The sequence below is a fragment of the Peromyscus maniculatus genome, chromosome 9 (assembly GCF_049852395.1).
Source record: "Peromyscus maniculatus bairdii isolate BWxNUB_F1_BW_parent chromosome 9, HU_Pman_BW_mat_3.1, whole genome shotgun sequence".
Lineage (NCBI taxonomy): Eukaryota > Metazoa > Chordata > Mammalia > Rodentia > Cricetidae > Peromyscus > Peromyscus maniculatus.
Window position 1 is genome coordinate 33735624 of NC_134860.1, and position 27660 is coordinate 33763283.

The window sequence follows — 27660 nt, forward strand, 5'->3', positions numbered from 1 at the left end:
AGGGAGAGAACACTTCCAGATCCTAGGAAGCTGGGCTTCAAAGCCTGCGCCATCCTGGGAGGGATACAGAAGAAGGTCCTCATTTCTGGGCTCAGTCTGACAGGCTGTGAAATGGGCTCATAAAGAGTAGTGACCCCAGAAGTAGCGCCTGTAGCCTCCTCCCCCACTTCTCTCCCAGGGGTCCCAAGGCCGGAGGTGGGGTCGATGGCTGGACAGGATGCTCTCGCGGAGTGGTGGCCTTGGGGATGGGATTCCGGGCTGCGCCTTTTCACGGTGGGGCTTCTGGAGGGGGCGGGTTCTCTGGAGCCAGAAACCCGGAGCCGCCCAGGAATTTTGGCTCGGACTGCATTTCCTCGGGCCGGGCGGGCGCGATCCCGGGGAGGTGGCTACGGACCGACAGCTGCGTTCGGTGGCTCGGTACCATGCAGCCGCTGCTCTGCGCGATGGCCGGGCTCGCCCTGCTCCGCGTCGGGGCGGGCGAGTGGGGTCGGGGACCCAGGGACACCCCCGGACAGCGAGGTAGGAGTAAGAGAGGAGCCGGAGACAGAGCTACCGGGAGAGGTGGAGGGAGGAAAAGGTGACGGTGACAGAAAACAGAAACACCGGGACAGAAAAGGGAAGAGATGAAGGAATGAGATACATCAGATGAGAGGGGAGGCTGAGATCGGAAGAGGCTTTGAAGATAAACGCGTGTGGACGAGGAGAGCTAGAGACGGGAGTTTGAGAAAAGCGCAAACAAGAAGGAAAGAAATGGGAATGCAGGAAGAAACGGGGAAAGAAAGATCTGGGGAAAGGAATGTGGCAACCGGATGCCTAGGAGAGCGCGGCGGCCAGGGGGGAGGTCCGGTTGCAGGGTGTGGCCGCCCTGGGGCCAGGGCATCCAGGGAAGGGCTGCAAAGGGCATTGTGATGGAAGGGGGGCCTGAAAGGGTCAATGACCCAGGCGGGGCCAGCACCACCGTTGAGAAGACACATGGAAAAAAGGTACCGTCTCACCTGCCTGGAGGCCCGGGGGCTCTCTAGTGAGGTGAGGAGGCCATCTTCCAGGTTCCCAGAACCGTCCAAGAGCTATGGCTCATCCTAGCTGTCTAGGCAAGGATGAGCTCCGGCCTTATAGTGCCAAGGCAGACCGGCACCAAAACCCAGGCCTCTGGCTCTCTTTGGGTTCTTGCTCCAGCCATGCAGAAAAGTCTGGCACTAAGACCCAGGCTCTGGCTGTTTTTTCGAGGCCCACGAAGAGAAGGGAGAGTAAACTCAGATCGTTAAAGGGAGTTTCTAGGGGGTGAATCGCTTTACGTTTCACAGACTGACTTCGGGGACATGCCCACCAGTGAACATACAACACTAGTTCTCTCAGACCATTAACCCCTCTAGCCTCAGTTTCCCCATCTGTTAAGGAGTGACTGGCATTCTGTGTAGCCCAGATTCAGCTCACAAGGCACAGCCTCTTAGATGCTCCTGTCAGCTCTACATGGGTGGCAGAGATGGGGACCAGGGCTCCGCTGGTGCATCCCAGAGGAAGGAGCTTTCCCTGCTACGGATCACTTTTCCTGCCCCTTTGAGCCACAACCCATTCTAAACATTGCTTTCCTTTCTGATACACATGTTCATTGCAACAGACAGGTTAAGAGGAAAGTATAGATGTACCCATTTAGTTTCTCAAGTTTTCACTTCTAACCTTTGAGACTTCAGACACTATCCCATGACTTAACTTTAGATTTTCAACACCTTCATTGTGCATACTATGGAGTACAGTTTTTCTTAGACTTTTGACTATGAAAATGTTTGGATTAAAAATAGAATTTAAGATGACCGCATACATAGATTACTATAATGTAATTATACTATAATTATTAATTAAGCAATCTTTCCTCTGCTGTCATCCTTGGGTTATTTTAAAAGAAAGTCCAAGCACTGTGTTTATTTGTTAAGTTTTTATTGTTTGACAATTTCACACATATGACGAATTTTGTCGTTGTTACACCCCTCCCTCATTCCCTTCCGTCACTGAAACTTTCTTCTGAGCAAGCCCTCTCCTATTTTCATGTTTTCTTTTTGTTTGTTTGTTTGTTTGTTTTTGTTTTTCGAGACAGGGTTTCTCTGTGTAGTTTTGGTACCTGTCTTGGATCTCACTCTCTAGACCAGGCTGGCCTCGAACTCACAGAGATCCGCCTGGCTCTGCCTCCCAAGTGGTGGAATTAAAGGTGTGTGCCACCACAGCCCGGCCCATGTTTTCTTTTTGTATGTGGCCCACTGAATTAGTTAGTTCCCCCTTTTAAAACTTTATTTTATGTGTGCATGTCTAAGATTATGTATGTGCACCACATTTGTGTGTCAGCCAGTGGAAGTACGAAGAGGGTGTTGGATCCCCTGGAACTAGAGTTATAGGTAGTTGTGAACCACCACGTGGGTGCTGGGAAATGAACTCAGGTTCTCTGCAAGAGCAGTAAGCCCTCTTAACTGCTGAAGCATCTCTCAGTCCTGCAATTAAAGTATGGGGCCCAGCATCTTATATTTTATCTGTAAACAGAACTGCAACGCCACACTTAATAATAATAATAATTCCTTTTTTTGTTTTTCTTTTTTTAACTTATTTATTTTTAATTACATTCATGATATTCATTAATTACACTCATGATATTAATTACATTTGTGTTATTTATTGATTACACTTGTATTATTCATTCCATAATTATATTTATGATATCCATTAATTACATTAATTGTATTGATTTATTACATTCATGACATTATGTCCTGATATTCCTGTCCATTTGTGGGGTTTTTCCATTACACAAAACAGAGATTCTATACTTAGGAAATCATTGCTCTATATTCCTTTCTTCTCTATCTTGAGATAACATCTAATCTTTCTGTCTCTATGAATTTGTATATTCTATATATTTCATGTGATATAATTCTATAGTATTTGTCCTTTTTTTAATGTAAAAACATTTTATGTACAACTCCAGGAGAAATAATATACAGATAGCTTGAACATAAAAACAGATTATAATTTAAAAGTCCAAACAGTAAAATATTTTCTCTGTAGAAATTAGTATAAATGATGTTTCCCAATAAGCCCTTTTAAGCCAAATGATAGCTGAACTATACATATAAATATTGATTAGATTCTGGGATAAAGAAGAAACCTATCTTCATCGTTCAGAGAGCTATGTTTTACTTAAGTTGTGTAAGTGAGATTCCTATTCATCTTCCCCTTCACTGTTTGATTTATGGCAGACATTTTTCTACAGGCTAATCTATATTCTAAAGAGATTTTAGCGTCCCTTCATGAAAGTATGGTCAGCATTTTCTTTTTTCTTTTCTTTTTTCTGGAGCTGAGGACCGAACCCAGGGCCTTGCACTTGCTAGGCAAGTGCTCTACCATTGAGCTAAATCCCCAACCCCACAGCCAGAATTTTCTTTCATCAGTTTGATACAGTACAAATCTTATCCTAGTAGTGAAATGTTTCACTAAAGCTTGCCCAGTGATTGGGCAAAACCAAAACTTATTATAAGCCACAGTCATCCTAGGGTCCCCCCTGCTAGGTAGCCTCCCTGGATCTGTGGATTACAGTCCCACAGACTGTCCTTTGATTTATATCTAGTATCCACTTATGAGTGAGTACATACCATGTTTGTCCTTATGAGTTTGGGTTACCTCACTCAGGATGATATTTTCTAGTTTCAACCATTTGCCTGCAAATTTCATAATGTCATTGTTTTTCTTTGCTGTATAGTACTCCATTGTGTATATGTACCACATTTTCTTAATCCATTCTTCAGTTGATGTGCATCTAGGTTGTTTCCAGGTTCTGGCTATTACAAATAGTGCTGCTATAAACATAGTTGAGCATGTATCTTTGTGGTATGATTGAACATTCCTTGGGTATATGCCCAAGAGTGGGATGGCTGGGTCTTGAGATAGTTCGATTCCCAATTTTGAGAAACCACCATACTGATTTCCACCGTGGTTGTACAAGTTTGTATTTCCACCAACAGTGGAGGAGTGTTCCCTTTGCTCCACATCCTCTCCAACATTGACTGTCATTAATGTTTTTGATCGTAGCCATTCTGACAGGTGTAAGGTGATATCTTAGAGTCGTTTTGATTTGCATTTCTCTGATGACCAAGGATGTTGAGCATTTCCTTAAATGTCTTTCAGCCATTTGTGATTCTTCCTTTGAGAATTCTCTTTTTAGCTCTTTAGCTCATTTTTTAATTGGATTGTTCAGTATTTTGATGTCTAGTTTCTTGAGTTCTTTATATACTTTGGAGATCAGTCCTCTGTCAGATGTGGGGTTGGTGAAGATCTTTTCCCATTCTGCTGGCTGTCTTTTTGTCTTATTGACTGTGTCTTTTGCCCTGCAAAAGCTTCTCAGTTTCAAGAAGTCCCATTTATTAATTGTTGTGCTCAGGGTCTGTGCTGCTGGTGTTTTATTTAGGAAATGGTCTCCGGTGCCAATGCGTTCAAGAGTGCTTCCTACTTTCTTTTCTATTAAGTTTAGTGTAACTGGATTTATGTTCAGGTCTTTGATCCACTTGGACTTGAGTTTTGTGCATGGTGACAGATATGGATCTATTTGTAATCTTTTACATATTGACATCCAGTTATGCCAGCACCATTTGTTGAAGATACTTTCTTTGTTCCATTGTATAGTTTTGGCTCCTTTGTCAAAAACCAGGTGTTCATATGTGCATGGATTAATGTCAGGGTCTTCAATTCGATTCCATTGGTCCGTATGTCGGTTTTTATACCAGTACCATGCTGTTTTTATTACTATAGCTCTATAGTAGAGTTTGAGGTCAGGGATGGTGATGCCTCCAAAGGTTGCTTTATCGTATAGGATTCTTTTAGCTATCCTGGGTCTTTTGTTTTTCCATATGAAGTTGAGTATTTTTCTTTCCAAGTCTGTGAAGAATTGTGTTGGGATTTTGATGGGGATTACATTGAATCTGTAGATTGCTTTTGGTAAGATTTACCATTTTTACTATGTTAATCCTACCTATCCACAAGCATGGGAGATCCTTCCATTTTCTGATATCTTCTTCAATATCTTTCTTTAGAGATTTAAAGTTCTTGTCAAAAAGGTCCTTCACTTGTTTAGTTAGTGTTATCCCAAGGTATTTTATATTATTTGTGGCTATTGTAAAGGGTGATGTTTCTCTGACTTCTTTCTCAGCCCTTTTATCATTTGTGTATAGGAGGGCTACTGATTTTTTTCAGTTGATCTTGTATCCTGCCACTTTACTGAAAGAGTTTATCAGCTGTAGGAGTTCCCTGGTAGAGTTTTTGGGGTCACTTATGTATACTATCATATCATCTGCAAATAGTGAAAGTTTGACTTCTTCCTTGCCAATTTGTATCCTTTTGGTCTCCTTTTGTTGTCTTATTGCTCTAGCTAGAACTTCTAGTACTATATTGAATAAATATGGGGAGAGTGGACAGCCTTGTCTTGTTCCTGAATTTAGTGGTATCACTTTGAGTTTCTCTCCATTTAATTTGATGTTTGCTGTTGGCTTGCTATAAATTGCTTTTATTATGTTTAGAAATGTTCCTTGTATTCCTGATCTTTCTAAGACCTTTATCATGAAAGGGTGTTGGATTTTGTCAAAGGCTTTTTCAGCATCTAATGACATGATCATGTGGTTTTTTTTTTTTTCAGTTTGTTTATATGACTAATTTTCGTATGTTGAACCATCCTTGCATCCCTGGGATGAATCCTACTTGGTTGTGATGGATAATTGTTTTGATGTATTCTTGGATTCGGTTTGCCAATATTTTGTTGAGTATTTTTTGCATCAATGTTCATGAGGGAGATTGGTCTGTAGTTCTCTTTCTTTGTTGTATCTTTGTGTGGTTTGGGTATCAGGGTAATTGTAGCCTCATTAAAAGAGTTTGGTAGTGTTCCTTCTGTTTCTATTGTGTGGAACACTTTGAAGAGTATTGGTATTAGTTCTTCTTTGAAAGTCTGGTAGAATTCTGCACTGAAACCATCTGGTCCTGGGCTTTTTTTGGTTGGGAGACTTTTGATGACTGTTTCTATTTCTTTAGGGGTCATTGGTGTATTTAAATGATTTATCTGGTCTTGATTTAATTTTGGTATGTGGTATTTATCCAGAAAATTGTCCATTTCTTCCTGGTTTTCCATTTTTGTGGAGTACAGTTTTTTGAAGTATGATCTGATGATTCTCTGGATTTCCTCATTGTCTGTTGTTATGTCTCCCTTTTCATTTCTGATTTTGTTAATTTGGGTGCTCTCTCTTTGCCTTTTGGTTAATTTGGCTAGGGGTTTGTCTATCTTGTTGATTTTTTTCAAAGAACCAACTCTTTGTTTCATTGATTTTTTTGTATTGTTCTCTTGTTTTCTATTTCGTTGATTTCAGCCCTCAATTTGATTATTTCTTGGTGTCTATTTCTCCTGGGTGAGTTTGTTTCTTTTTGTTCTAGAGCTTTCAGTTGTGCCGTTAATTCATTGGTATGGGATTGCTCCATCTTCTTTATGTGTGCATTTAGAGCTATGAATTTTCCTCTTAGCACTGCTTTCATAGTGTCCCATAAGTTTGGGTATGTTGTACTTTCATTTTCATTGAATTCTAGGAAATCTTTAATTTCTTTCTTTATTTCTTCCTCAACCCATTGATGTTTCAGGTGGGCATTATTCAGTTTCCATGAATAATGGAAACTGTGGTTTTTCTATAATTTTTTGTGGGTTTTCTATAATTTTTGTTGTTGTTGAGTTCTAACTTTAAGGCATGGTAGTCTGATAAAATACAGGAGGTTATTCCAATTTTTTGTATCTGTTGAGATTTGTTTTGTGGCCAAGCATGTGGTCAATTTTTGAGAAGGTTCCATGGGGTGCTGAGAAGAAGGTATATTCTTTTGTGTTAGGATGGGATGTTCTGTAGATATCTATTAAGTCCATTTGAGTCATAACATCTGTTAGGTCCTTTATTTCTTTGTTAAGTTTCAGTCTGGTAGATCTGTCTTTTGGTGAGAGTGGTGTGTTACAATCTCCCACTACTAATGTGTGGGGTTTGATGTGCATTTTAAACTTTAGTAGTGTTTCTTTTATGAATGTGGGTGCTTTGTATTTGGAGCATAAATGTTTAGAATCGAGACTTCATCTTGGTGGATTTTTCCCGTGATAAATATTTAATGTCCATCCTGATCACTTTTGATTGATTTTAGTTTGAAGTCTATTTTATTAGATATTAGGATAGCTACACCAGCTTGTTTTTTAGGTCCATTTGCTTGAAAAGCCTTTTCCCAGGCCTTTACTCGGAGGTAGTGTCTGTCTTTGAAGTTAAGGTGTGTTTCTTGTATGCAGCAGATGGATGGGTCCTGTTTTCTTATCCATTCTGTTAGCCTGTGTCTTTTTATAGGTGAGTTGAGACCATTGATATTGATGGATATTAATGACCAGTGTGCTGTGGGACGGTCTGTATGTCAAATTGCTCTGATTGGTCAATAAATAAAACACTGGTTGGCCAGTGGCCAGGCAGGAAGTAGGTGGGACAAGGAGAGAGGAGAATTCTGGGAAGCGGAAAGCTGAGGTGGAGAGACACTGCAGCCACCGCCATGACCAGCAGCATGTGAAGATGCCGGTAAGCCACCAGCCACGTGGCAAGGTATAGATTTATGGAAATGGTTAATTTAAGATAAAAGAACAGTTAGCAAGAAGCCTGCCACGGCCATACAGTTTGTAAGCAATATAAGTCTCTGTGTTTACTTGGTTGGGTCTGAGCGGCTGTGGGACTGGCAGGTGACAAAGATTTGTCCTGACTGTGGGCAAGGCGGAAAACTCTAGCTACACCAGTGATTGTTAATTCCTGTTATTTTTTGTGGTTGTGTTGTGTTGTCTTTCTTTGGTGTATGTTGGTGTGGGATTATCTATTGCTTGATTTTTCATGGATGTGTTTAGCTTCTTTAGGTTGGATTTTCCCTTCTAGTGCCTTCTGTAGGGCTGGGTTTGTGGACAGGTATTGATTAAATCTGGTTTTATCCTGGAATATTTTGTTTACTCAGCCTATGGTGATTGAGAGTTTTGCTGGGTATAATAGTCTGGGTTGGCATCCGTGGTCTCTTAGTGTCTGCATAAGATTTGTCCATGAACTTCTAGCTTTCATAGTCTCTATTGAGAAATCTGGTGTTACTCTGATGGGTTTGTCTTTATATGTTACTTGGTCTTTTTCCTTTGAGGCTCTTAATATTTTTTCTTTGTTCTGTGTGTTTAGTGTTTTGATTATTATGTGGCGAGGGGACTTTTTTTTTTTTTTTTTTTTGGATCCAGCCTATTTGGTGTTCTGTAAGCTTCTTGTATCTACATAGATATTTCTTCCTTTAGGTTAGGAAAGTTTTCTTCTATGATTTTGTTGAATATTTTTTCTGTGCCTTTGAGTTGGTATTCTTCTCCTTCTTTTATCCCTATTATTCTTAGGTCTGGTCTTTTCATGGTGTCCCAAATTTCCTGGACGTTTTGTGTTACAACTTTTTTGTCTTTAATGTTTTCTTTGACTGACGAATCTATTTTCTCTATTGTGTCTTCAGTGTCAGAGATTCTCTGTTCCATCTCTTGCAATCGGTTGGTTATGCTTGTGTCTGTAGTTCCTATTCGCTTAGTCAGGATTTCTATTTCCAGCATTCCCTCAGCATGTATTTTCTTTATTGTCTCAAATTCATTTTTCAGATCTTTGAATGTTTCTTTCATCTGTTTAATTGCTTTTTCTTGGCTTGATTTGATTTCTTCCCATTTTTTGTTCGTTTTTTCTTCCATTTCTTTAAGGGAGTTTTTTATATCCTCTTTAATGGAGTTTTTCATTTCCTCTTTAAGGGAAGTTTTTATTTCCTCTTTAATAGAGTTTTTCATTTTCTCTTTAAGGGAATTTTTATTTCCTCTTTAAGGGAATGTTTTATTTCTTCTTTAAGGGCCTCTATCATCTTCTTAAAGTCATTTTTAGGGTTGATTTCTTCTTTTTCTTCTGTCTTGGTATGTTCAGGTCTTGCAGGTGTAGAATCACTAGGTTCTGATGTTGCCATATAGGTCTTTATGTTGTTGCCTGTATTTTTGCACTGGCGTCTACTCATCTCTTCCTCTGCTCGGTGCAGATGGTGTCTGTGTCTGAGAGTGCCTCTCTTGTTCTGATTTTTAGTCTTGGTTCAGTAGGAGTTCTTGGTTAAATTGGTGCTATTGGGCTATTTCTTCAGGGGCAGCTGATTTCAGTCGGTGAAGTATATACTTATGATTCTGGTGATCTGGTTTGGTGGCTGGGCAGCGCCTTCTTCTGTGTTCCCAGGTCACGTTTTGTTCATTTGTCAATTCCTCAGCTGGTCTTGTTTCTTCAGACTTCAAACTGTAGGGATCTGAATCCTCTCCCGGATGGGTTTCAGCTCAGCATGGTAGTCTCACCAACACCTCCAAGTTGTTGGGTTTCACAGGATCAGCAGCTGGGCCCTGGGTTGTCCTCAGACGGAGTGTTCAGATTCGTTCTGTCCCATGGAGATAGCTTCTTCCCCAGGTGTTGGGGTTAGAGGTGTCCCTGTTCCAAGCTTTTGATTAAAAGTTTGTTTTCACTAGCTCTTCAGAGGGTAATAGCTCTGTTTCTGGTCCTTATTGCCACTGTGTTTTGGCCGCCGCCTGCTGTGCCTGCCTGCCTCTGCCAGGCCAATCTATCTCTGCCGGCTGCTGCTGCGGGCCTACCTGCATCTGCTTGTCTCCGCCACGTGGCCCGTCTACCTCTGCAGGCCGCTACCGGGCCTGTATGTCTCTGCCGGCTGCCACTGGGCCTGTATGTCCCTGTCGGCCGCTGCCACGGGCCTACCTGCCTCTGCTTGTCGCCGCTGCCGTGCCTGTCTACCTCTCATATATATTTTTTTTAAAGCCAAGATCTCTTGTAGCTCCAGCTAGTGTTGAACTTACTGTGTAGACAAGGATGACTTTGAACTTCTGATCCTCCTGCCTCCACCTTGCTGGGAATATATATATATATATATATATATATATATATATATATATATATATATATATATCACCATTTCTGTTTTTGTGCTGTGCTGATGATCAAACCTAGGGCCTCAAACATGCAAGGCAAGCATTCTACCAGCTGAGCTACATCCCCAGCCCATTTTTATTATTTTAATTGAGTGTCTTTGATTCCTGCCAAGGATAGACTTTTTTTCTTCAAAGGCATAGTGGTCATTTATAATTCTTGCAAACTATTTAAGACTTCCTCAATTGCTGTGTTGGGATTTTCTCATATTATTCTATAAAATCTCTTTACATATCGAGGGAGGAAAACTGGTTTGTGTTTTTATAGAGACCTTTAATTAATTAATTAGTTTGTTATTGTACATGTGGGGTTGCACGCCACAGGGCAAGTGAGGAGGTCAGAGGACAACTTTGTGGAGTTGGTTGTCTCTTTCCTCCTTTATGTGGGTGCTGGGATAGAATTCAGGTCTGCAGGCTTGTGCTGTTGTGTAATTGGTATCCAGTGACATCTTACCAGCTCCCTTAGAGACCTTTTCAGAGGCCAACTTCAGCTGGGTTCCTGCTCGCAATGTCAGAAGAATCCTCAGTGTCTTCTCATTTATTTATTTATTTTGGTTTTTTGAGACAGGGTTTCTATGTGTAGCCTTGGCTGTCTTGGATCTCACACTTTAGACCAGGCTGGCCTCGAACTCACAGAAATCTGTCTGCCTCTGCCTCCCAAGTGCTGCAGTCAAAGGTGCACACCTCCACCGCCCAGCTCTTTAATCATTTATAATTAAAAATATTATATGTGCCTGGTGGTGGTGGCACATGCCTTTAATCCCAGCACTTGGGAGGTAGAGGCAGGTGGATCTCTGTGAGTTCGAGGCCAGCCTGGTCTACAAAGCAAGTTCCAGGAAAGGCACAAAGCTACACAGAGAAACCCTGTCTCAAAAAACCAATATAAAATATGGATGGATGTATGTGTGCCTATGTGAGTTTATGTGCACCATATTCAGGCAGGTGCCCTCAGATGCCAGAGGGCATCGTATCTCCTAGAACTGGAGTTTCAGGCCATTGCTGGGTCCTCCAGAAGAGCAATAAGCTGCTGAGCCTTCCGTTTTTTATTTTTTAATTTTACTTGATGTATATGGGTGTTTTGCCCGAACGTATGTCTGTGAGCAAACATGCTCAGGGCCTACAGAGGCCAGAAGAAGATACTCTAGAACTGGAGTCACAGATGGTTGTGAGTCACCATGTGGATGCTGGGAACTGAACCCAGGTCCTCTGGAAGAGCAGTCAGTGCTCTTAACTGCTGAGCCATCCCTCCAGCTCCCTGTATCTCCTCTTGTAAGCAAGTATAACCATCCTCACCCACATCTTTGGACCAAACCAACATGGAAGGTTAGAGACAGAAAGATATCCTGTGCCTCATACCTTTGTAGTTCCCCCCATTTTACAGATAGTGTAAGAAAAAGTGACCCTCACTTCATGGTAAGAGTACCGGAGAGGTGGGTGTGGCTCAGTTGGCAGAGTGTTTACCTAACATTCATGAAGGCCCAGGTTCAGTCTCCAGCATCCACATAGTGGGTGACAACCACCTGTAACTCCAGTTCCAGAGGACCTGATGCCTTCTTCTTGCCTTAAGGGCACCAGGCATGCATGTGCAAAATACCCATTCACACTTAAAACAAAGAAACAAATAAATAAAAGAGCCCTGGGGACTCAGAGCAACAACATGGAGGTAGATTTGACCTTGCAAAGTCAGGCATCAGCCTACAGAAAAGACAAAAACGGCTTGCACTCCAATTTGGCACAAAATTGGGTTTCTTATATCCCTAATCACATTTCCCTGCCCCATTAAATTCTTCATCAGCTAAGTTCTTTAGGGAAGTACAATCTTCTTGGTGTCTACTATCACTATCTCTCCAGATTCCCTGGTCTATTTGTTCAGGATGCAAAGCCTTATGTGGTGTCCAAAGATAGACCTGAAGTTCAAGATGCCCTCCTTTTCTCATAAGGGGACTCAGTCACGTAGCCTACTCTCCATAATTTTTCAAGTCTAAGATAAACTAAAAAGCTTCCAGGGAGCAGGCGCCAGCTGCTAGATAGGGAAAACGGGGCCTGCCTAATTCCATTGTAAGAGAGACAGAGAGACAGGGGGAGACTTATGATGTAGCCCTTGCTGGTCTGGAACCCACTGTGTAGACTAGACTAGCCTTAAACTCAGATGTCCGCATGCCTCCGCCTCTCGAGTGCTCGGATTGAAGGTGTGCACCATCATTGAATTTTAAATGCTCTGAAAATGAGACATAATTATTTATTTCTTACAAGGGGAGACAGCAGGAAGCCCCAGGGTAGAAGAACTTACTTTACACAGCTCCACCACCAACGGGGACAGACAGTGTGTGTGTGTGGGGGGGGGGGGGTGCTGGATTCCAATCTTGTTGCCGGCACTTTCTTTCTGTTGTGTGATCTTTTATATGTCACTTAAACTTTTGAGTTTGTAAAATAATAATAACAACAATAATAATAATAATAATAATAATAATAATAATAATAATAATAATAATTGGGGGTTTGTTTTGTTTTTAAGACAAATTCTTGCTGTGTAGCCCAGCCAGCCTCGCACTTGGCAATTCTCCTGCCTCAGTCTCTTAGGTGCTGGGATTACAGGAATGCCCCATAGTAAAAAATAAAATAAAACAAAGCAAAAACCATTTCTTTTTTAAGGTGGAGGAGTATATAATCCAGCACTTGGAAGGCTGAGGTGCCAGAGGATTAAGAAACACAGTAAAAGGAGTGACTTTATTTAGTACCAAATGGTCAGCCCTGAAAACATACATCAAAGTAACGTTATACAGATTGAACAGGTTATATTTAGGAATATGTAAGTACATGCATATAATAAAAATTAATGGAAAAAAAGGCCATGAATTTGAAAGAAAGCAAAGAGGGGTATGTAAGAGGGTTTGGAGGGAGGAAAGAAGAGGGAGAACTGTTGTAATTATATTATAATCGCAAAGATAAAAAAGGAAAAAAGCTAGAATTAAATGACTGATGCCTATCCACATTATACATCCAGCAAAAATCTTGGCATGATAAAGGACCACAAAGCAATAGTAACTTAGAAGACAGAGTATGGCTGTGTCCATTCTAATAGCAGCAAAAGCCAGGATCCAACAAATGGAATTAGCTTGCAGAAGATAATCCAGTCAGGTCAGGGCTGCCCCTGCATCCTGTTGGAGAAGCCCTTCTGCAGCATGGTACCCTCTGACTTCCTGCATAGATTTGTTCCTGAGACCTGATCCAGTGACCTAGGTTGAGCTCTAGACTCCGCATGAGAGAGGCGGAGCAAGGGAAGGGACTCCAGGACATACCTGCTCCATTATTCTGAGCCTCTATTTGCTTGTCTGCTCAGTGTCCCAGTCTAATTTGCTTTCTGTTGCTGTGATAAACACTGTGACCAAAAACAATTTGTGGAGGAAATGCTTGTTTCATCTTACAGTCCATTAAGGGCAGTCAGGACAGGAATTCAAGGCAGAAACCTGGAGGCAGGAACCGAAGCAGAGGCCATGGAGGGACATTGCTTACTGGCTTGTTGTTTTTCATGGCTTGCTCAGCCTGCCTTCTTATAGAACCCAGGACCACCAGCCCAGGGGTGGCACTGCCCATGGAAGACCAAGCCCTCCCATATCATCATTAATCAAGAAATGCCAATCAGACTTGCCACAGGTTAATCCAAAAGGGTAACAGGAACTATTGGGATCCAGCCCCTCAATAGCCCTCTCCTAAGGGTCTGTGAAAGAATCTACAGCCAGCTGATAATCTCATTTTAGATGGTAAGAACTGAATCTACGTACATGAAACTCTTTAGTCCAATGGCTTTATTCTTCTGAGTCAGTTCTCTCTCTACACAGCTTCTGTTCTGCTCTCATGCCTAGCTCCTCTCTTGCCTGATTTCTATCTACATTTGTCTGCTGTCCCCTCTAAGTGCTATTTCCCCCCCACACCCCATTCAGTCAGTATAATCTTTTTTTTTTAATGCCAAATGCTATTTATTGAAGGAGGGAAGAGGTCTTAAATACAGGCTTACAGCACAATGGGAGAAACCCGGAGGGCAGAAGTTCCCTACCCGATGTTTTACAATCTTGCATCTAAGCTGTTAACGCCCATTATGCAGGATACACAGACAAGGAACTTCCCTTAAGCATTCAGGAGGGTGGAACCCGGGAGGGAATTATCATAGGGAGGATGTCAAGGTCAAGGTCAGCAAGCAAGGCAACAATTACCCAAAACAGGAGCCAGGGCCCTACAGGTTTCCCCCCTCCTTTACTAAAAAATGAGCTTCTCACTTAGGTTGCGTGGGACGTCAGCAAGTCACCTTACCCATCATGGAGATGCCTGCCCAGGCCACACAGGTGCTCTGTCTTAGGTTGGTGAGTGCCCCCCAGGCATTACCCGTCTCTGAATACTCATTATCACACAGGCTCATTTGTGTGAGCTGCAGAGTTAACTGCTGCCAAAGATCTCAAAGTGGCACTGGGCTTGCAATCTGTGTGTTTGACACAGAAAAGACCGACAGAGGTCCTATCCCACCCATAGCCAGTAGGCTAAAGGCAACGGAGCCCTTCCCTTCCTCTAAGTGCTATCTTAAGTCCTTCATCTAGTTCTTTCCCATCTTAGCTCCTCTCCCATCTCCTTCTCTCTCATTTGTTCTTCCTCGCCTGGCTCTTCCTCATCTTCCATCTCATCTTTCTAGTTCTCTCTTCTAGCCCTTCAATCTAGTTCTCCTCTAATCTAGTTCTTCCCCATTAGTTTTCCCCATCTCAGTTTGTTCCTCTCCAGTTCTTACCCATCTAGTTCTTCCATTCTCTTTTTCTTCTCCATCCTGTCTCTGAAGATAAAACTGCCTTTTATCCCTTTGGCCCTTATCTCTCCAAGCTGTCTCTGCTCCCACTGTTTTCTGGCAAGGCGGGGGAAGTGTGCTCGGTCGCTAGGCAACTTGGCTAGGCAGCTTCCATCACAGCTAGATGTCCCTGTAAGTAGAAACCCTTTAGTTCTGAGTTCATTGTTCTAGAGATAAGACTTTGGAAAGGAGAAAGTTAAGCTTAATTAGCACATCCGCCATGCCTTCTCAAACAGATAGTCTGGACGCTTAAGTCTGTTCTTAGAGAATCTGTGGGGTATCTCTGATAAGATACTTCCGTCCATCCCGGGATGGTCCTGGCCAGATGTTGCTAATGACAATAATTACAGAAAGGCCTGAAGTTAGGGATTCTGACTGTGTCTGTTGTAGCACAGTTGGAGAAAGTTATACAAATACTTTCATTGCATAGGGGAAATTGTGCCCAGTGAATGATGGAAAAGCTACAATAGCACATGAGAAAGTCATAGCAGGAAACGGCTAATAATCAAAAGCCAGTATCACCAAGACTCCTTGAGCCTTGGCCTCATCCTCTGGAAGAGTTCCTAACTCCTCCAGGTCTAGCTTTGTCATAACCAGCCGAATTCCTACTTCGTATATATTTTTGCTGCGTGCAGCAAAAGGGTCAGTTCCTCAGTTGAGGTCCCTTCTCCCCCAGGTGACTGTAATTTGTATCAAGTTGACAAAGATTAGCCACCCTGGCCCCTGTGTGGCATCTGCCCTATGGTTCACAGGCATCTTCAGGTATGACATCAGGGCAACCCTGCCAAGGAGATAGGGACAGATTGATCTCTTCTCAACCCGAGGAAGCTGAGAGACAAAGACCATCCCATGGACTGGGCCTCGAGTTTTATCCTGGGTGGGTTTGAGGCCTCAGCATCCTAGGGTTTGGGAAGGGTTAGTTTATTCTAATTAGTGGTTTAAAAAATACAGGGTAGCAAAACAGAATCTGGGATCATGGCTAGCCTCAGGAGCAGAGCTGCCTCCGAGCCTGACTGTCAGCCAGTCTAGCTTTGAACGGACACAGGAGGGAGAAATAGACAGGAGGTGGTGACTGACAGGGACTTCTCATTACAGCAGCTTCCCTTAGATCCTAAGTAAAACACTAACTCAGCCCCTAAGGGAAAGTGTGGGAAGGACAGGGATACGTTTCCCAGTGCTCCAGGAGTCTCCCAATCCACCTCTGGAAAAAGTCTCAGACTAAGAGAGAGAGATAGAAACTTTTGTTTTGTTTGTTTTTGCTTAAGGAGAGGCACACTCTATTTAGTTTCTTGGAATCTAGCTTTCTCTTAAAGGGCGCCGGGATCCTTGGCCTGTTTCAGTCAGAGCAGCTCATGCAGAGTTCCTCATACAATCTTTTTGAAATACACGGTTCTGCTTCTCTTGAAGAATCAAAATCGCTGGTGGTTTTGAACGCATCACAAATATTTATACAAGTACTGGATGTGGTGAAGTTTATTATTCTATTATACTGAATGTGGTCACATATCATTAACCCCAAGTGGCCAGTGTTGCTGGTAAAAATAGACTATGGCTGTGATGAGTGTGGGTACTCTCTCACTGTGTGAGTCCTGGGTCTGTCAGTTTGCCTTGGAAGGGCTGTGACTGGGCGGGGCCGTATAGAGGACAAGACTGGTTGGCCAAGCCTCTTTAGTTAGGTCAGCCAGCCCAGCACCTCTCCTGGTCCCTGGGCTCCCCTCACCACAGGATCCTGCTTCACCCATGGCCACCATCCAGGGCACAAACAAGGCTTTGAGCAGGAGCCAGGCCAAAGAAAACAACTCCATACCCTAGGAAATCCATTGGCAGAGGAGGGAGAGCAGAGGGAGGGAGGGAGGGAGGGAGGGAAGGAGGGAGGGAGGGAGGAAGGGAGGGAGGGCGGGAGGGAACATCCACAGCTTTGGCTCAAGGTTCAGTGAGATAACACAACAGTCCTCTGGCCTTTCCACCCTTACTGACTGAACTTCCTGACAGCCAGAGAGAGAGAGAAAGGAAAGAGAGCCCAGTTTCTGTCACACACACACACACACACACACACACACACACACACACACACACACACACACTCAGCCTAGCTCTGTCCTCTGAGGCCTCAGACAAATTCTGAAGGGCTGACAGACTCCCACTCCAGCTATGTCTGGGACGAGGAGCCTCAGGCCAACCCCACCCAGCGTGAGAGAGGAGGCCAGAAAGTTAATGGCTGGGGGTGTAGGCTGAGAAGGGTCTTCAGGGTGTGTCCAAGCAGAGTTGTGCTGAGGTTCTCTGCAGGGAGGGAGCTAGTCACGCAGGACAGTCGTTAGGGCTGTGCTCCAAGCTTTCTGTCAGATGAGTTCCCAGGAGGCCTGGATGAGCTCAGAGCACAGCTCCATCCAGATGTGAGGGATTAGCGCTGAGGGGAGCAACCTCATCCCAGCCTCTCCCCCACCCCCCCAGAGAGATTCTGAAGCCAAGTTAGACCTCATCACAGATTCTGGAGAACAGTGTCTGGGGCCAGAGGAGAGAAGGAGATGCATGCTGCTCAAGATGCCCACAGCTGCCAGCTTCCACTGGGTAAAGGATCCTGGCAAGTGCAAATGATGCCCCTAGAGTAACGTGTCTGAAGGCCCCTAGGCAGAACATACAGAGAGGGTGTGTGTGCGCAGACTCCCACCAGGACAGCCCAACCTGGAGTAAGAACTCTTCCTGCCTTTTTTAACTCTCTCCAGGCTGCTGTGCCCCCAGCTTCAGCTGAAGCAAAATGTGGAGCTCCTTCACTAAGGCTAGCCTGGACCTCTTCTCCCGTCTCTCAAAGGCCATCTCAGATCATGGGGCATGGCCTTCCAGTAGGGAGGTCTGGACTGAAGATCTCTTCCTCATCCTCACCGTGTTATATCTGCCCATTCAGTCCATCATGGCCTCTGCTTTTAGCTAACAATCCCACCAGGCAACTGAGTTATATTATAAACACCTCAAGGAGCAGGGTACTTGGCTCAGCAGTTAAGAGTGTGTGTTGCTCTTAGGAAGGACCTTAGTTCAGTCCCCAGCACCCACATTGGGTGGCTGATAACTGCCTGTAACCTGTAACTCCAGCTCCAAAGGATCTGACGCCCTCTTCTGGCTTCTGTGGGCACTTGCACTCACATGCACATGCCCAGCACACAGACACGGACACATACACATAATTTAAAGCAAGGGTCTGGGTCAAAACTGGTTCAGCAGTTTTAAAAGCACTTGCTGCTCTTCCAGATGACCTGGGTCATTTCCTAGCTCCCACAAGGAGGTCCACAACTGTCTTGTCTGTAATTCCAGTTCCAGAGGATTAGATGCCCTGTTCTGACCTCCCCAGACACTGCACGCACATAGTGTACTTACATGCATGCAGGCAGAAACACTCACATAAAAGAAAAATAAATAAAGCTATGCACACAAAAGTAGAGGGGATAGTTGAATGCACCCCCAGGGTCTTTGCTGGGAACGCCCATTCACGCTTCATGCCGCCCCTCCACCAGGCCTGGGTGATCCGGAAGTAAATCTAAGACGAACATTTTATCAGGGAATATTCTAAAACGGGTCTCCCGAGGACCCGTTTCTACAAACGTCATCACCAGCACACGTCGCCAGCACACTGCTCATCCTGGTTGCTTTCCTGTCGCTGTGATAAAACACTCTTGACAAAACATCCTTAGGGAAAGGTGTGTTCCGGATCACAGTTCCAGAGAGTTACAGTCCACCGTGCTGGGAAAGGCATGGTGTAGGAGCATGAGGCCATCCCATCCTATCCCACAGGCAGTCCAGAAGCAGAGAGGGAGAACAGGAAATGTGTGTGTGTGTGTGTGTGTGTGTGTGTGTGTGTGTGTGTGTGTGTGTGTATTAATCTTAAAGACCACTAGTGACATACCCCTCCAGCAAGGTTCCACCTCCTAAAGGTTCCATAACCTTCCAAAATAGCACCACTGGCACGGAACCAAATACACAAATTCATAAACGTACGGTGGGCATTTCTCTCTCTCTTTCTTTTCTTTTTTTTAAAGATTTATTTCTTTATTATACATAGTGTTCTGCACGTATGTCTACCTGCAGGCCAGAAGGGCACCAGATCTCATTATAGATGGTGGTGAGCCACCATGTGGTTGCTGGGAATTGAACTCAGGACCTCTGGAAGAGCAGCTAGTGTTCTTGACCACTGAGCCATCTCTCCAGCCCCCTCTTTTTCTTTTTTTAAATAATTTATTTTTATTTTATGTGCATTGGTATTTTGCCTGCATGTATGAGGATGCCAGATCCCCTAGAACTGGAGCTACAGACTGGTGTGAGCCACCATGTGGGTGCTGGGAATTGAACCCAGGTCCCCTGGAAGAACAGCAGTGCTCTTAGCCACGGAGCCCTCTCTCCAGCCCCCCGACATTTCACTTTCCAATCACAACATCACTATAACATTCTTTTCCCTCTTTAAATCCGCAGCAGGCACCATTGTCTTTTGAACAGGGGGTTCTAAGTTCAGTAAAGGGAAATCACGTGGTCTTCACAGAAGGTTCTCTATTAGTTACCTTGCCATCGCTCTAAGAAAATACCTGAAGCAATCTGCTTAAAAGAGAGAGAAAGTTTATTTGGTCTCATGGACTGAAAGTTTTAGTCCAGGGTCATCTGGTCGCAGTGCTTTGGGCTGCTGCTCTTGAGACAGTACATCATGGTGGGTGCAAAACCACTCACCTTATCAGGCAGGAAGCAAAAAAAAAAAAAAAAAAAAAAAGAGCAAGAGAACGAGGTTCCACAATGCCCTCAGAGGGCACACCCCAGTGACTTAACAACCTCCCCCTAGGCCCCACCTCCCAACAGTCCACATCATCTTATAGCCACAGATCCCCTCCCTGCCCTCCCACATCCTTCTCTGAGTACTAATCCTATGATCTCCAGAGTTCTGTCAGGACAGAACTGATTGAAAGACTGTCCCTCTAGAGAACCCTGGCTAAAAATGAATCCATAGATATTTAGGAAGTTGATTATTAGACTGGCTTATAGGCTGTGGTCCAGCTAGTCCGACAATGGCTGGCTAGCAATGGGTGTCTCAGCTGGTCTTCAGTATACTCTGGAATCCCAAAGAAATAGTCTCTAAGGCCAGTGAAGGGATGGACTAGCTGGAGAGAGAAAGCAGGGAAATAGAGTAAGCTTCCTTCTTCCATGTCCTTTCATTTATATAGGCTGCCAGCAGAAGATGGGGTTCAGATTAAAGGTGAATCCTTCCCCCCTCAAAAGATGCTGATTAATAATTAATTAAGCCAGGTGGTGGTGGTTGGTATCGAAGGCCTTTAATCCCAGCATTCAGAAGGCAGAGGCAGGCGGGTCCCAGAGTTTGAGGCCAGCCTGGTCAACAGAGCGAGTGCCAGGACAGCCAGGACTACACAGAGAAACACTGTCTCAAAACCCCTCCCCCTAAATTAATCAATTCAAATAATTAAGAAAAATTCCTCACAGGTGTGCCCAGCTGCTTGGGTTTTACATAATTCCAGATGTAGTCAAGTCGAATGTAAGGGCTAAAGTTATGTTTTAAGTTTAAATTACTGTGCTTAAGAGATCTATAAAAGCCAGGCATAGGGGTGCATGCCTTTAATCCCAACTCGGGAGGCAGAGGCAGATAAATCTCTGTGAGTTTAAGGCCAGCCTGCTCTACAAAGTGAGTTCCAGGATAGCCAGAGCTGTTATACAGAGAAACCTTGTTTTGAAAAATCTGTTCCCTGCCTACCTAAAAGAGGGATCTATAGAAGAAGAACGCCTCTAACTTGTAGCCCCACTGCCCAAGGACAGATAACTTCCTGGACTGCTAGGGGCTCTCGTTCATGTAAGATAGCAAGCCACATCTTTTCACTTTTGTAAACAAGGTTGGTTGGCCCAATTGCACAGGATGTGCTTGACCACACGAGGTGGGACAGGAAGTACGTCAGAATGTATGCTTGCCCCCAGTTGGACAGAGGCAGGAAGTACGTAGCTTTGTAGGTTCTGCCTTTATAAGCACCTAACATAATTCGGTGCCACACTCTGGGAATCCCAGGTATGGACCTGGCCAATGCCATCGTCCTGGCCAGTATTTAATAAAGCTTGCTTCAAATTTGGCTCAAAAATTGTGGTTGTGGTCTTATTCTAGCCAGGTGGGATGAACAGACAACCAAGAACAGCCATAGCAGTTGGTTAAACCTCCGATGCTCTCACTAGCAGTGGCTTTGGACATGACCTCTCACCCCTCTGTGCATTAGTTTCCTGGAGTACAAAATGAGGCCACTACAGATCATCCTCAGCACGACACACAGGGCACAGCTACTCAGACTCACTGGTTCCCGGTGCCGAGGCCGCTCCGTTTCCTCCCTGGATTCTGTCTACTACTGTCTGGCTCATTCTCACATGGATTCCTGCCGCCACTGCCTCCCTCCAAAGTCACAATCCCTCCACATTCTCTAACCGGAAATTCAAAACACCCCCTCCAAATATTCATGGAGGTTCATGGAGGCCTTGGGTCAAAGTGTTACCCCTGGCTTTGATCCCAAGACCCCTCTCTGGTTGAATCTGCCACCCACCTGGTTCTTCACAGGCATTCCAGCTCCCTGGATGGTTTGTCCAAGGAAGATGTACATCTCTCCATGTCTTTGTAAGCAGCCAAACCTTCCCTGTCTCCACTTTGCCCAGCCTAGACACTGCCTCCTTGATGAAGCCCTCCTGGGTCCGGAGACAGGACTGTGTAGGGTGGTGGCTCATCTTCATCCTCTGTGTGTCTGTCCTTCTGTCTGATTTCATCACCCACGGCACTCCAGCCTGGTGTTGTACAGGCCTCTCTAGTGCCACAAGGGAACCAATGGCCTCACAGTGACAAGACCTGTTTTCCCTACAGCTGCTGAGTCCTCCAGAGAAGATCTAGCTTGGAGCCCAGGCTGTGACAGACATGTGGCTGTCCAAAGCCGATTGGACATCATGGAAGAGGTAATGAGGGTATGAGAGGAAGGCACCATGAAGCTTCATGGCCATCTGCCAGGCTGGTGGCTTTGTGGAGTACAATGGTCAGGAAACCCAGGCCAGTCTGTTCCCCAGGCACCAAGTAAAATACTCTCTGCTCTAACTGGGATATTCAGCTGAGCAATGTGTTATATACCCTAGCTCCCAGGAGGCGTTACTTACACCAAGCCTGAAATTTTTCCCAGGATGGGGAAGGTGGAAATTGAACCATCAAATTTTGTAAAACAGCCATGAACCATAACTTTGGGTTCATATATTTGTGTGGGGGGAAAGTTTTATCTTCATTGCTGGAAACTTTTAAATCCTTCCACCATGCATGTTCCAGGGATTTAACTCACGTTGTTAAAGTTCGTGGCAGGCGCCTTGACCTCCTCCATCACCTCGCCAGCCTCTTCTTTTTTTTCCATTTTTATTTTTTTGTGAGACACAGTCTCACTATGTAGCCATGGCTGGTTTAGAACTCACTATTAAACCAGTCAGGCCTGAAACTCATGGCAATCCTCCTGGTTCTGCCTCTAGGACTACAGGCATGGACCACACACCCAGCTTCAGCATATCCTCTGTACTCCCTCATTCTGTGAGGATGGCGGCAATGGCCTGGTGTTAGATTCTGTCATTTAGTGAGTTAATATGTACATATACTAGTACATCAGAATTTAATTCAGTCTGTAAAGCGCTTGCCATGTAACTACGAGGAGCCAAGTTCCATCCTCAGGACCCACAAAAAAAGCTAGGGACAGTGGCATTCCAGCACCAGAGAGGAGGAGATGGGAGGATCCCTGAGGCTCGATAGCCGGTCAGCCTAACCTGTTCATTGCCAGGAGGAGCTCCTGCCTCAAAGGCAAGGTGAGGCCTGTGAGATAGATCACCAGGTACTGGCCATCGAGCCTGATGACCTGAGACTGATCCCCAGGTCTTTCTCTTCCTTTCCTTTGTTGGTTTTTTGAGACAGTTTCCCTGTGTAGCCCTGGCTGTCCTAGAACTGGCTCTGTAGAGTTCAAGCTGGCCTTGAACTCAGAGATCCGCCTGCTACCACCACCTGGCCTAATCCCCAGAATTTTCCAAGTGGAAGGAGAGAACTGACCTCCACATGTTACCATGGTGTGAGTGTACTCCCACACACACAGGAGACAGCTCCTAAGACTGACATTTGGCCTTTCTCCCGCCTCACTCCCACAATGACAAAATAATTATTGGGGAGAAAAATCATACTCTGTATCCTAAACTGGCCTGGTGACCTTCCTGTCTCAGTCTATTGGCTTTTGAGCTTACAGACATCAACAACCAAAATAATATATAGTTTTAAACATTTGAATGCTATTGTAATGTAGTTGATATCCCACCCACCCCCCAATAAAAAGCATTAAAGAACTATTTATTGTGAAGCCGAGCAGTGGTGGCGCATGCCTTTAATTCCAGTACTCGGGAGGCAGAGGCAGGTGGATCTCTGTGAGTTCCAGGCCAGCCTGGTCTATGGAGCGAAATCCAGGACAGGCACCAAAACTACACAGAGAAACTCTGTCTTGAAAAACCAAAAAAAAAAAAAAAAAAAAAAACAAAAAAAAAAAAAACAAAAAAAAAAAAACAAAACAAAACCCCAGCCCTTTAAGCCATCCCTAGAAACAAAACATTAAAATCCCAAACCTGTCATTTAAGGAAGGTGCCACCAGGGGGCGGTGCAACAAAAGCAATGTGCACTATTACTGCCAAATCCCCAACAAAGAAAAAGGTGCTTAGGGGTTCCCGTGCCAGGCCTGGCACCTTTGAGAACCAGACAGGAGAATCCTTAAAGCTGCCTGTGATGGTGTTGCTGGGGAAACTGAGCAGAGACTGAGTGAGGGCCAGGACTCCACAGCACTCAGTCCTCTCTCCACTGCATTATGCTGGGGCTCAGTGAAATTTCTTCAGGGTATCACTAAGCTAGGCTGAAGTTGGCCCTACTCCTGTGCTTGACTTGCCCCTGCCCTCCCGCTCCAGACGGTGGAGAAGACGGTAGAGCACCTAGAGACAGAAGTGACAGGTCTGCTGGGCCTGCTGGAGGAATTGGCTTCCAATCTACCCCCAGGGCCCTTCAGCCCCGACCCGGACCTGCTAGGAACTGGTGAGTGGCTCCGAGGGCAAGAGGAACACCTGCTGGGCCTGTCACCAAGGGTCCCTGGCAGCTCCATCACACTGGTGGAGCCAGAGAACATGGGGGGGGGGCGGGTGAGGTGCTGTGCAGTCCCAGGGTAGAGTTGGTAGCACATCAGTCTTCAAGTATTCCAGTCTGTGCTCCTCCATCGAGTCTCACCACCCATTGGCACTCTGGGCCCTGGAGTCCTAGTGATGCTCAGATCAACCCCAGCTCCTGTCTTGAGTCCTGGTTTTGGTACTGCTGTCCCAAGGGACTGGGAAGCTGGAGGGAGTCGCTGGGCATAGCCCCGACAAGGAGCTCCTTCAGCTGCTCACCCTTTCTTGCAGATCACTTCTGAACACCAGGGGTAGCAGAGCCTGGCAGCCGAACTCATCCATCTGAGAACCAAGCCTGGCGTTCTTGCCGTCCTGCCCCACCTTTGTGTGAAATAAAAGCTACGACTCCCCCCCCCGCCCCCCCCCCCGCCCCCCGCCGCCGTGTTCGTTAATGGTGACCTCTGTAACCTCGGCCCCAGCTCCTTCTGTCATATACCCTGAACCCCACACGCTGTACTAGCCCACAGACCTGGGTACCCTCTGCCCCTGCACTTCCAACTTTATAGGACAGACTGATTCAAAGTGAGGCACCCGAAGGAAGCCCAGAATGGTAACGGGACACAGAAGGCCCTTTATACAGCCTTGCTACTACTCAAACTGTGGCCACAAAAACAGCAGCCGGTGCCACCCAGAAACACATGGTCATCTGGGTCCCATCCAGCCAACCCTCGCATCAGAATCTCTGCCTTCATGTGATTCCCTATCCTGCCCTCCTGTGAGAGGTTGTGTGCCCATTAAGAATCCTGTTCCATGGCTGAGAATCCAGAGGCATACTTCCAGCCTCTTTTTTAAAAAAAAAAAAAAAAATTCTATTTCAGTAAACAAAGTTCACATTGCATAAAATTCACCTTGGGGTGTGTGTGTGATTCACCATACAGACCAAGCTGGAGTTAACGGTGTACACCCAGCAAAACTTACCATTTTAACCTGCACAAATTCTGCGGTTTCTTCTGTGTTCACCATTAATTCCAGGACATTTTCAACACCCCAAAAGAACTCTGAGCCTACACAGCAGTCGCTTCCCCTTCCCTCTCCCCACTGCCAGCCCTCAAGAAACCGTCTTCCCAGACTTGCCTACTTACTGTGGGCAGCTTCTGTGAATGGCATCAGGTTCTCACTGGACAAGTTCTGAAAGGCCATCCATGTTACACTGTGTCGTTCCGTTTCTTCATATGGCTGAATAACGTTCTATTGTATCAACAGGCCACAGCTTGTTCACCCATCATGGGGCTTTGGGGTGTGTGCACATTTGGGTGATTAATGTGGTTCCCAGCACTGGTGTTGAGCTCACAGACACTTCACACCTTGTATCATTCTCCTCCCACTGTTGGGAGAAATGAGGATCCGTACCCCAGCAGCTGGCTACTCAGCTGAGGCCTCTCTGGGGTTGTGGCCAGGGCCCAAGAGGCTGGACAGACACTTGTCTCTCTGGAGTACCATTATCCTGAGCTTTCTAACATAGGGGAAGTGGGGGGAGTCTCCAGCCAGCAAGCGAAGCTCTGTGCTCCTGGACATGACGATGAACCCTTGAAACTGTCCCTGCTGGTTCCCTTTTCCAGACACCAAGGAGCAGAGCGCCTGAAGGGTCTGGGCCAGAGCCAAGGGTCTTTCTGACTGCAGCTTCCAAGGTACCACGAGGCTGGGGCTCCTCCCTAGGTGGATCCTGTCCTCATCACTAGTCTCCCTGAGATCACCCCACAAACCATAGAACACCTTTCTGTCCTTTCCCAGGACCAGGGTGACCGGCCATTCTTCCCACCTCAGTCAGGGAACCCTCCCACCTCCATCTGGCTTGGGGACCTGTGCCTCGTTACTACCTGGGCCCTGTGTGGATCTGGAGAGCATCTTTTGCAAGTCCTTCAGACACAACCCCTGCCTGGGATTGTGTAGCTTATGCCTGGGATTTCCACAGCGTATGTTTCTAGTTCAACACATCCATTTTTACTGGCTAACAGGGCCGGAATCTCTGAGTCATAAAGCGGAAGAAAACAAGCTGGCACCAGAAAGACATTTCCAGAATGTTCCAGAGCTGGCTGACTTTAATTTGGAAACAGCTTTTGGCTAAAGACATTCAGGTTTAAGGCACATTCCGACAACTACAAGGATCCCAGTCCCTGGCAGGGAACTGGCTTTCTTCTTGCATGGAAGAGGGAACCAGTGATTTTTTTGGCCTTTTTCTAAAAAAGGAGTGAGTTTGGCAAAAACAAAACTCATGACACATTCTCACCAGACACAACCGTACCCTCACAAGACCTCCCTTTTATCTGGCAAGGATGGGGTGTCCCATCCACTTCCCACTCTCCTCAGAAACATGCATAGAGTAAACAGACTTATATGCATCTGTCTGGCAATGATGGTTAAAAAAAAAGTTTTCAAATAAAAATACAAAATCACATGTTTATAACAAAGCTAGGAGTCTTCGCCACAAGCAATGAGGAATGATTGCAGGAGCCGGGAGAGAAAAACATCTATTCTGAACAGCAAAAGGCTGTGAGGGCCGGGGAGATGGCTGCCTGAGAACTCTGGCCCAGCTGGGCCCTTTCGGCACGGTATGTGGATGAGGAGAGACCAGACGGAAGAGGCCATGGTTCTGGGGAGAAATGGTGCAACTAGGGATACTGGAGAGATTAGGAAAAACTGAAGGACGCTCGTTGGGCCTTTCCTTGCCAGTGCCAGCAGGGGGCAGAAGTGAGGACCCTGAGCTCAGTCGTTGCCACCACAGATCTTCAGTAGAATCTTCCGATAGTCCCCAGAAGTGTCTCCCTGGTGGCAGAAACAAGAGTTAAGGTTAAGAAAGGCAAAGCCAAGCCGGGCGTGGTGGCGCACGCCTTTAATCCCAGCACTTGGGAGGTAGAGGCAGGCGGATCTCTGTGAGTTCGAGGCCAGCCTGGGCTACCAAGTGAGCTCCAGGAAAGGCGCAAAGCTACACAAGAGAAACCCTGTCTCGAAAAAACCAAAAAAAAAAAAAAAAAAAAAAAAAAAAGAAAGGCAAAGCCACCTCCGCTCTGGCCTGTGGAGAGGAAGGCCTGTCTGAGGGAGAGGTCCCATTCAGAGCATGTGGTGCAGACCTCGCTTGCTTGAACAAGTGCTGTTCAGTGGGCCCCAGAGTCTGTGTAAAAACAAAAGCCAAAAGCCAGGCGCGAGGGCATGTGTTTGTAATCCAGCACTGGGTAGGTGGAGACAGATTCCTAGGACTGACTGGGAGGCCATTCTAGCCTAGTCATCAAGCCTCAGGTCCCAGGGAGACTTTCTCAAAAATCAACAGGGATAGCTCTTGAGGAATGATACTCCATGTTAACTCTGGTCTTTACCAGAGTTATATGTATATATATATGTGTGCATACATACATACACAGTATCACTCACCTACTACCAAAGTCCAATGAGTATCTAGAACAATATCTTCATCGGCCCAAGGCTCACCACCCAGGGCTCATCAGCATTGCTCTTTGCCTAGAGCATTTATGCGGGCTTCTACTATAAAGCAACACTGTCCTTGGAAGCATCATCCTTACGACCACCCTTGGAAGACACCATTACTGTTACAGCCTCCCAC

The 27660-nt window shown here is 45.4% G+C and overlaps 2 protein-coding genes across 4 annotated transcripts in view; one reads left to right on the forward strand and one right to left on the reverse strand.

Annotated features, from left to right (window-relative positions):
- The first annotated feature begins 324 nt into the window (after positions 1-324).
- Plac9 (placenta associated 9) lies at positions 325-26452 on the forward strand. Its single transcript, XM_006991630.4, has 4 exons — positions 325-519; positions 21754-21842; positions 23853-23976; positions 24336-26452. The coding sequence occupies exons 1-4, from the start codon at positions 423-425 to the stop codon at positions 24344-24346; spliced, it is 321 nt and encodes a 106-aa protein (XP_006991692.1). The 5' UTR covers positions 325-422; the 3' UTR covers positions 24347-26452.
- The window catches only part of Anxa11 (annexin A11), a 44217-nt gene continuing 42667 nt past the window's right edge, over positions 26111-27660 (reverse strand). For all 3 annotated transcript variants that reach the window (XM_006991629.4, XM_042284582.2, XM_076544570.1), the window contains one exon: positions 26111-26867. In XM_006991629.4, the coding sequence (XP_006991691.1) occupies positions 26808-26867 (60 nt within the window). In that variant the 3' untranslated portion in view covers positions 26111-26807. The remainder of the gene's footprint in view (positions 26868-27660) is intronic.

What these genes read in the sequence shown, in the direction of transcription:
- Plac9 (XM_006991630.4), top strand. Translation starts at nt 423, where the DNA reads ATGCAGCCGCTGCTCTGCGCGATGGCCGGGCTCGCCCTGCTCCGCGTC. An exon ending in GGACACCCCCGGACAGCGAG is followed by an intron (nt 520 to 21,753) that starts GTAGGAGTAAGA and finishes TTTTCCCTACAG; the next exon opens with CTGCTGAGTCCTCCAGAGAA. An exon ending in GATTGGACATCATGGAAGAG is followed by an intron (nt 21,843 to 23,852) that starts GTAATGAGGGTA and finishes CTCCCGCTCCAG; the next exon opens with ACGGTGGAGAAGACGGTAGA.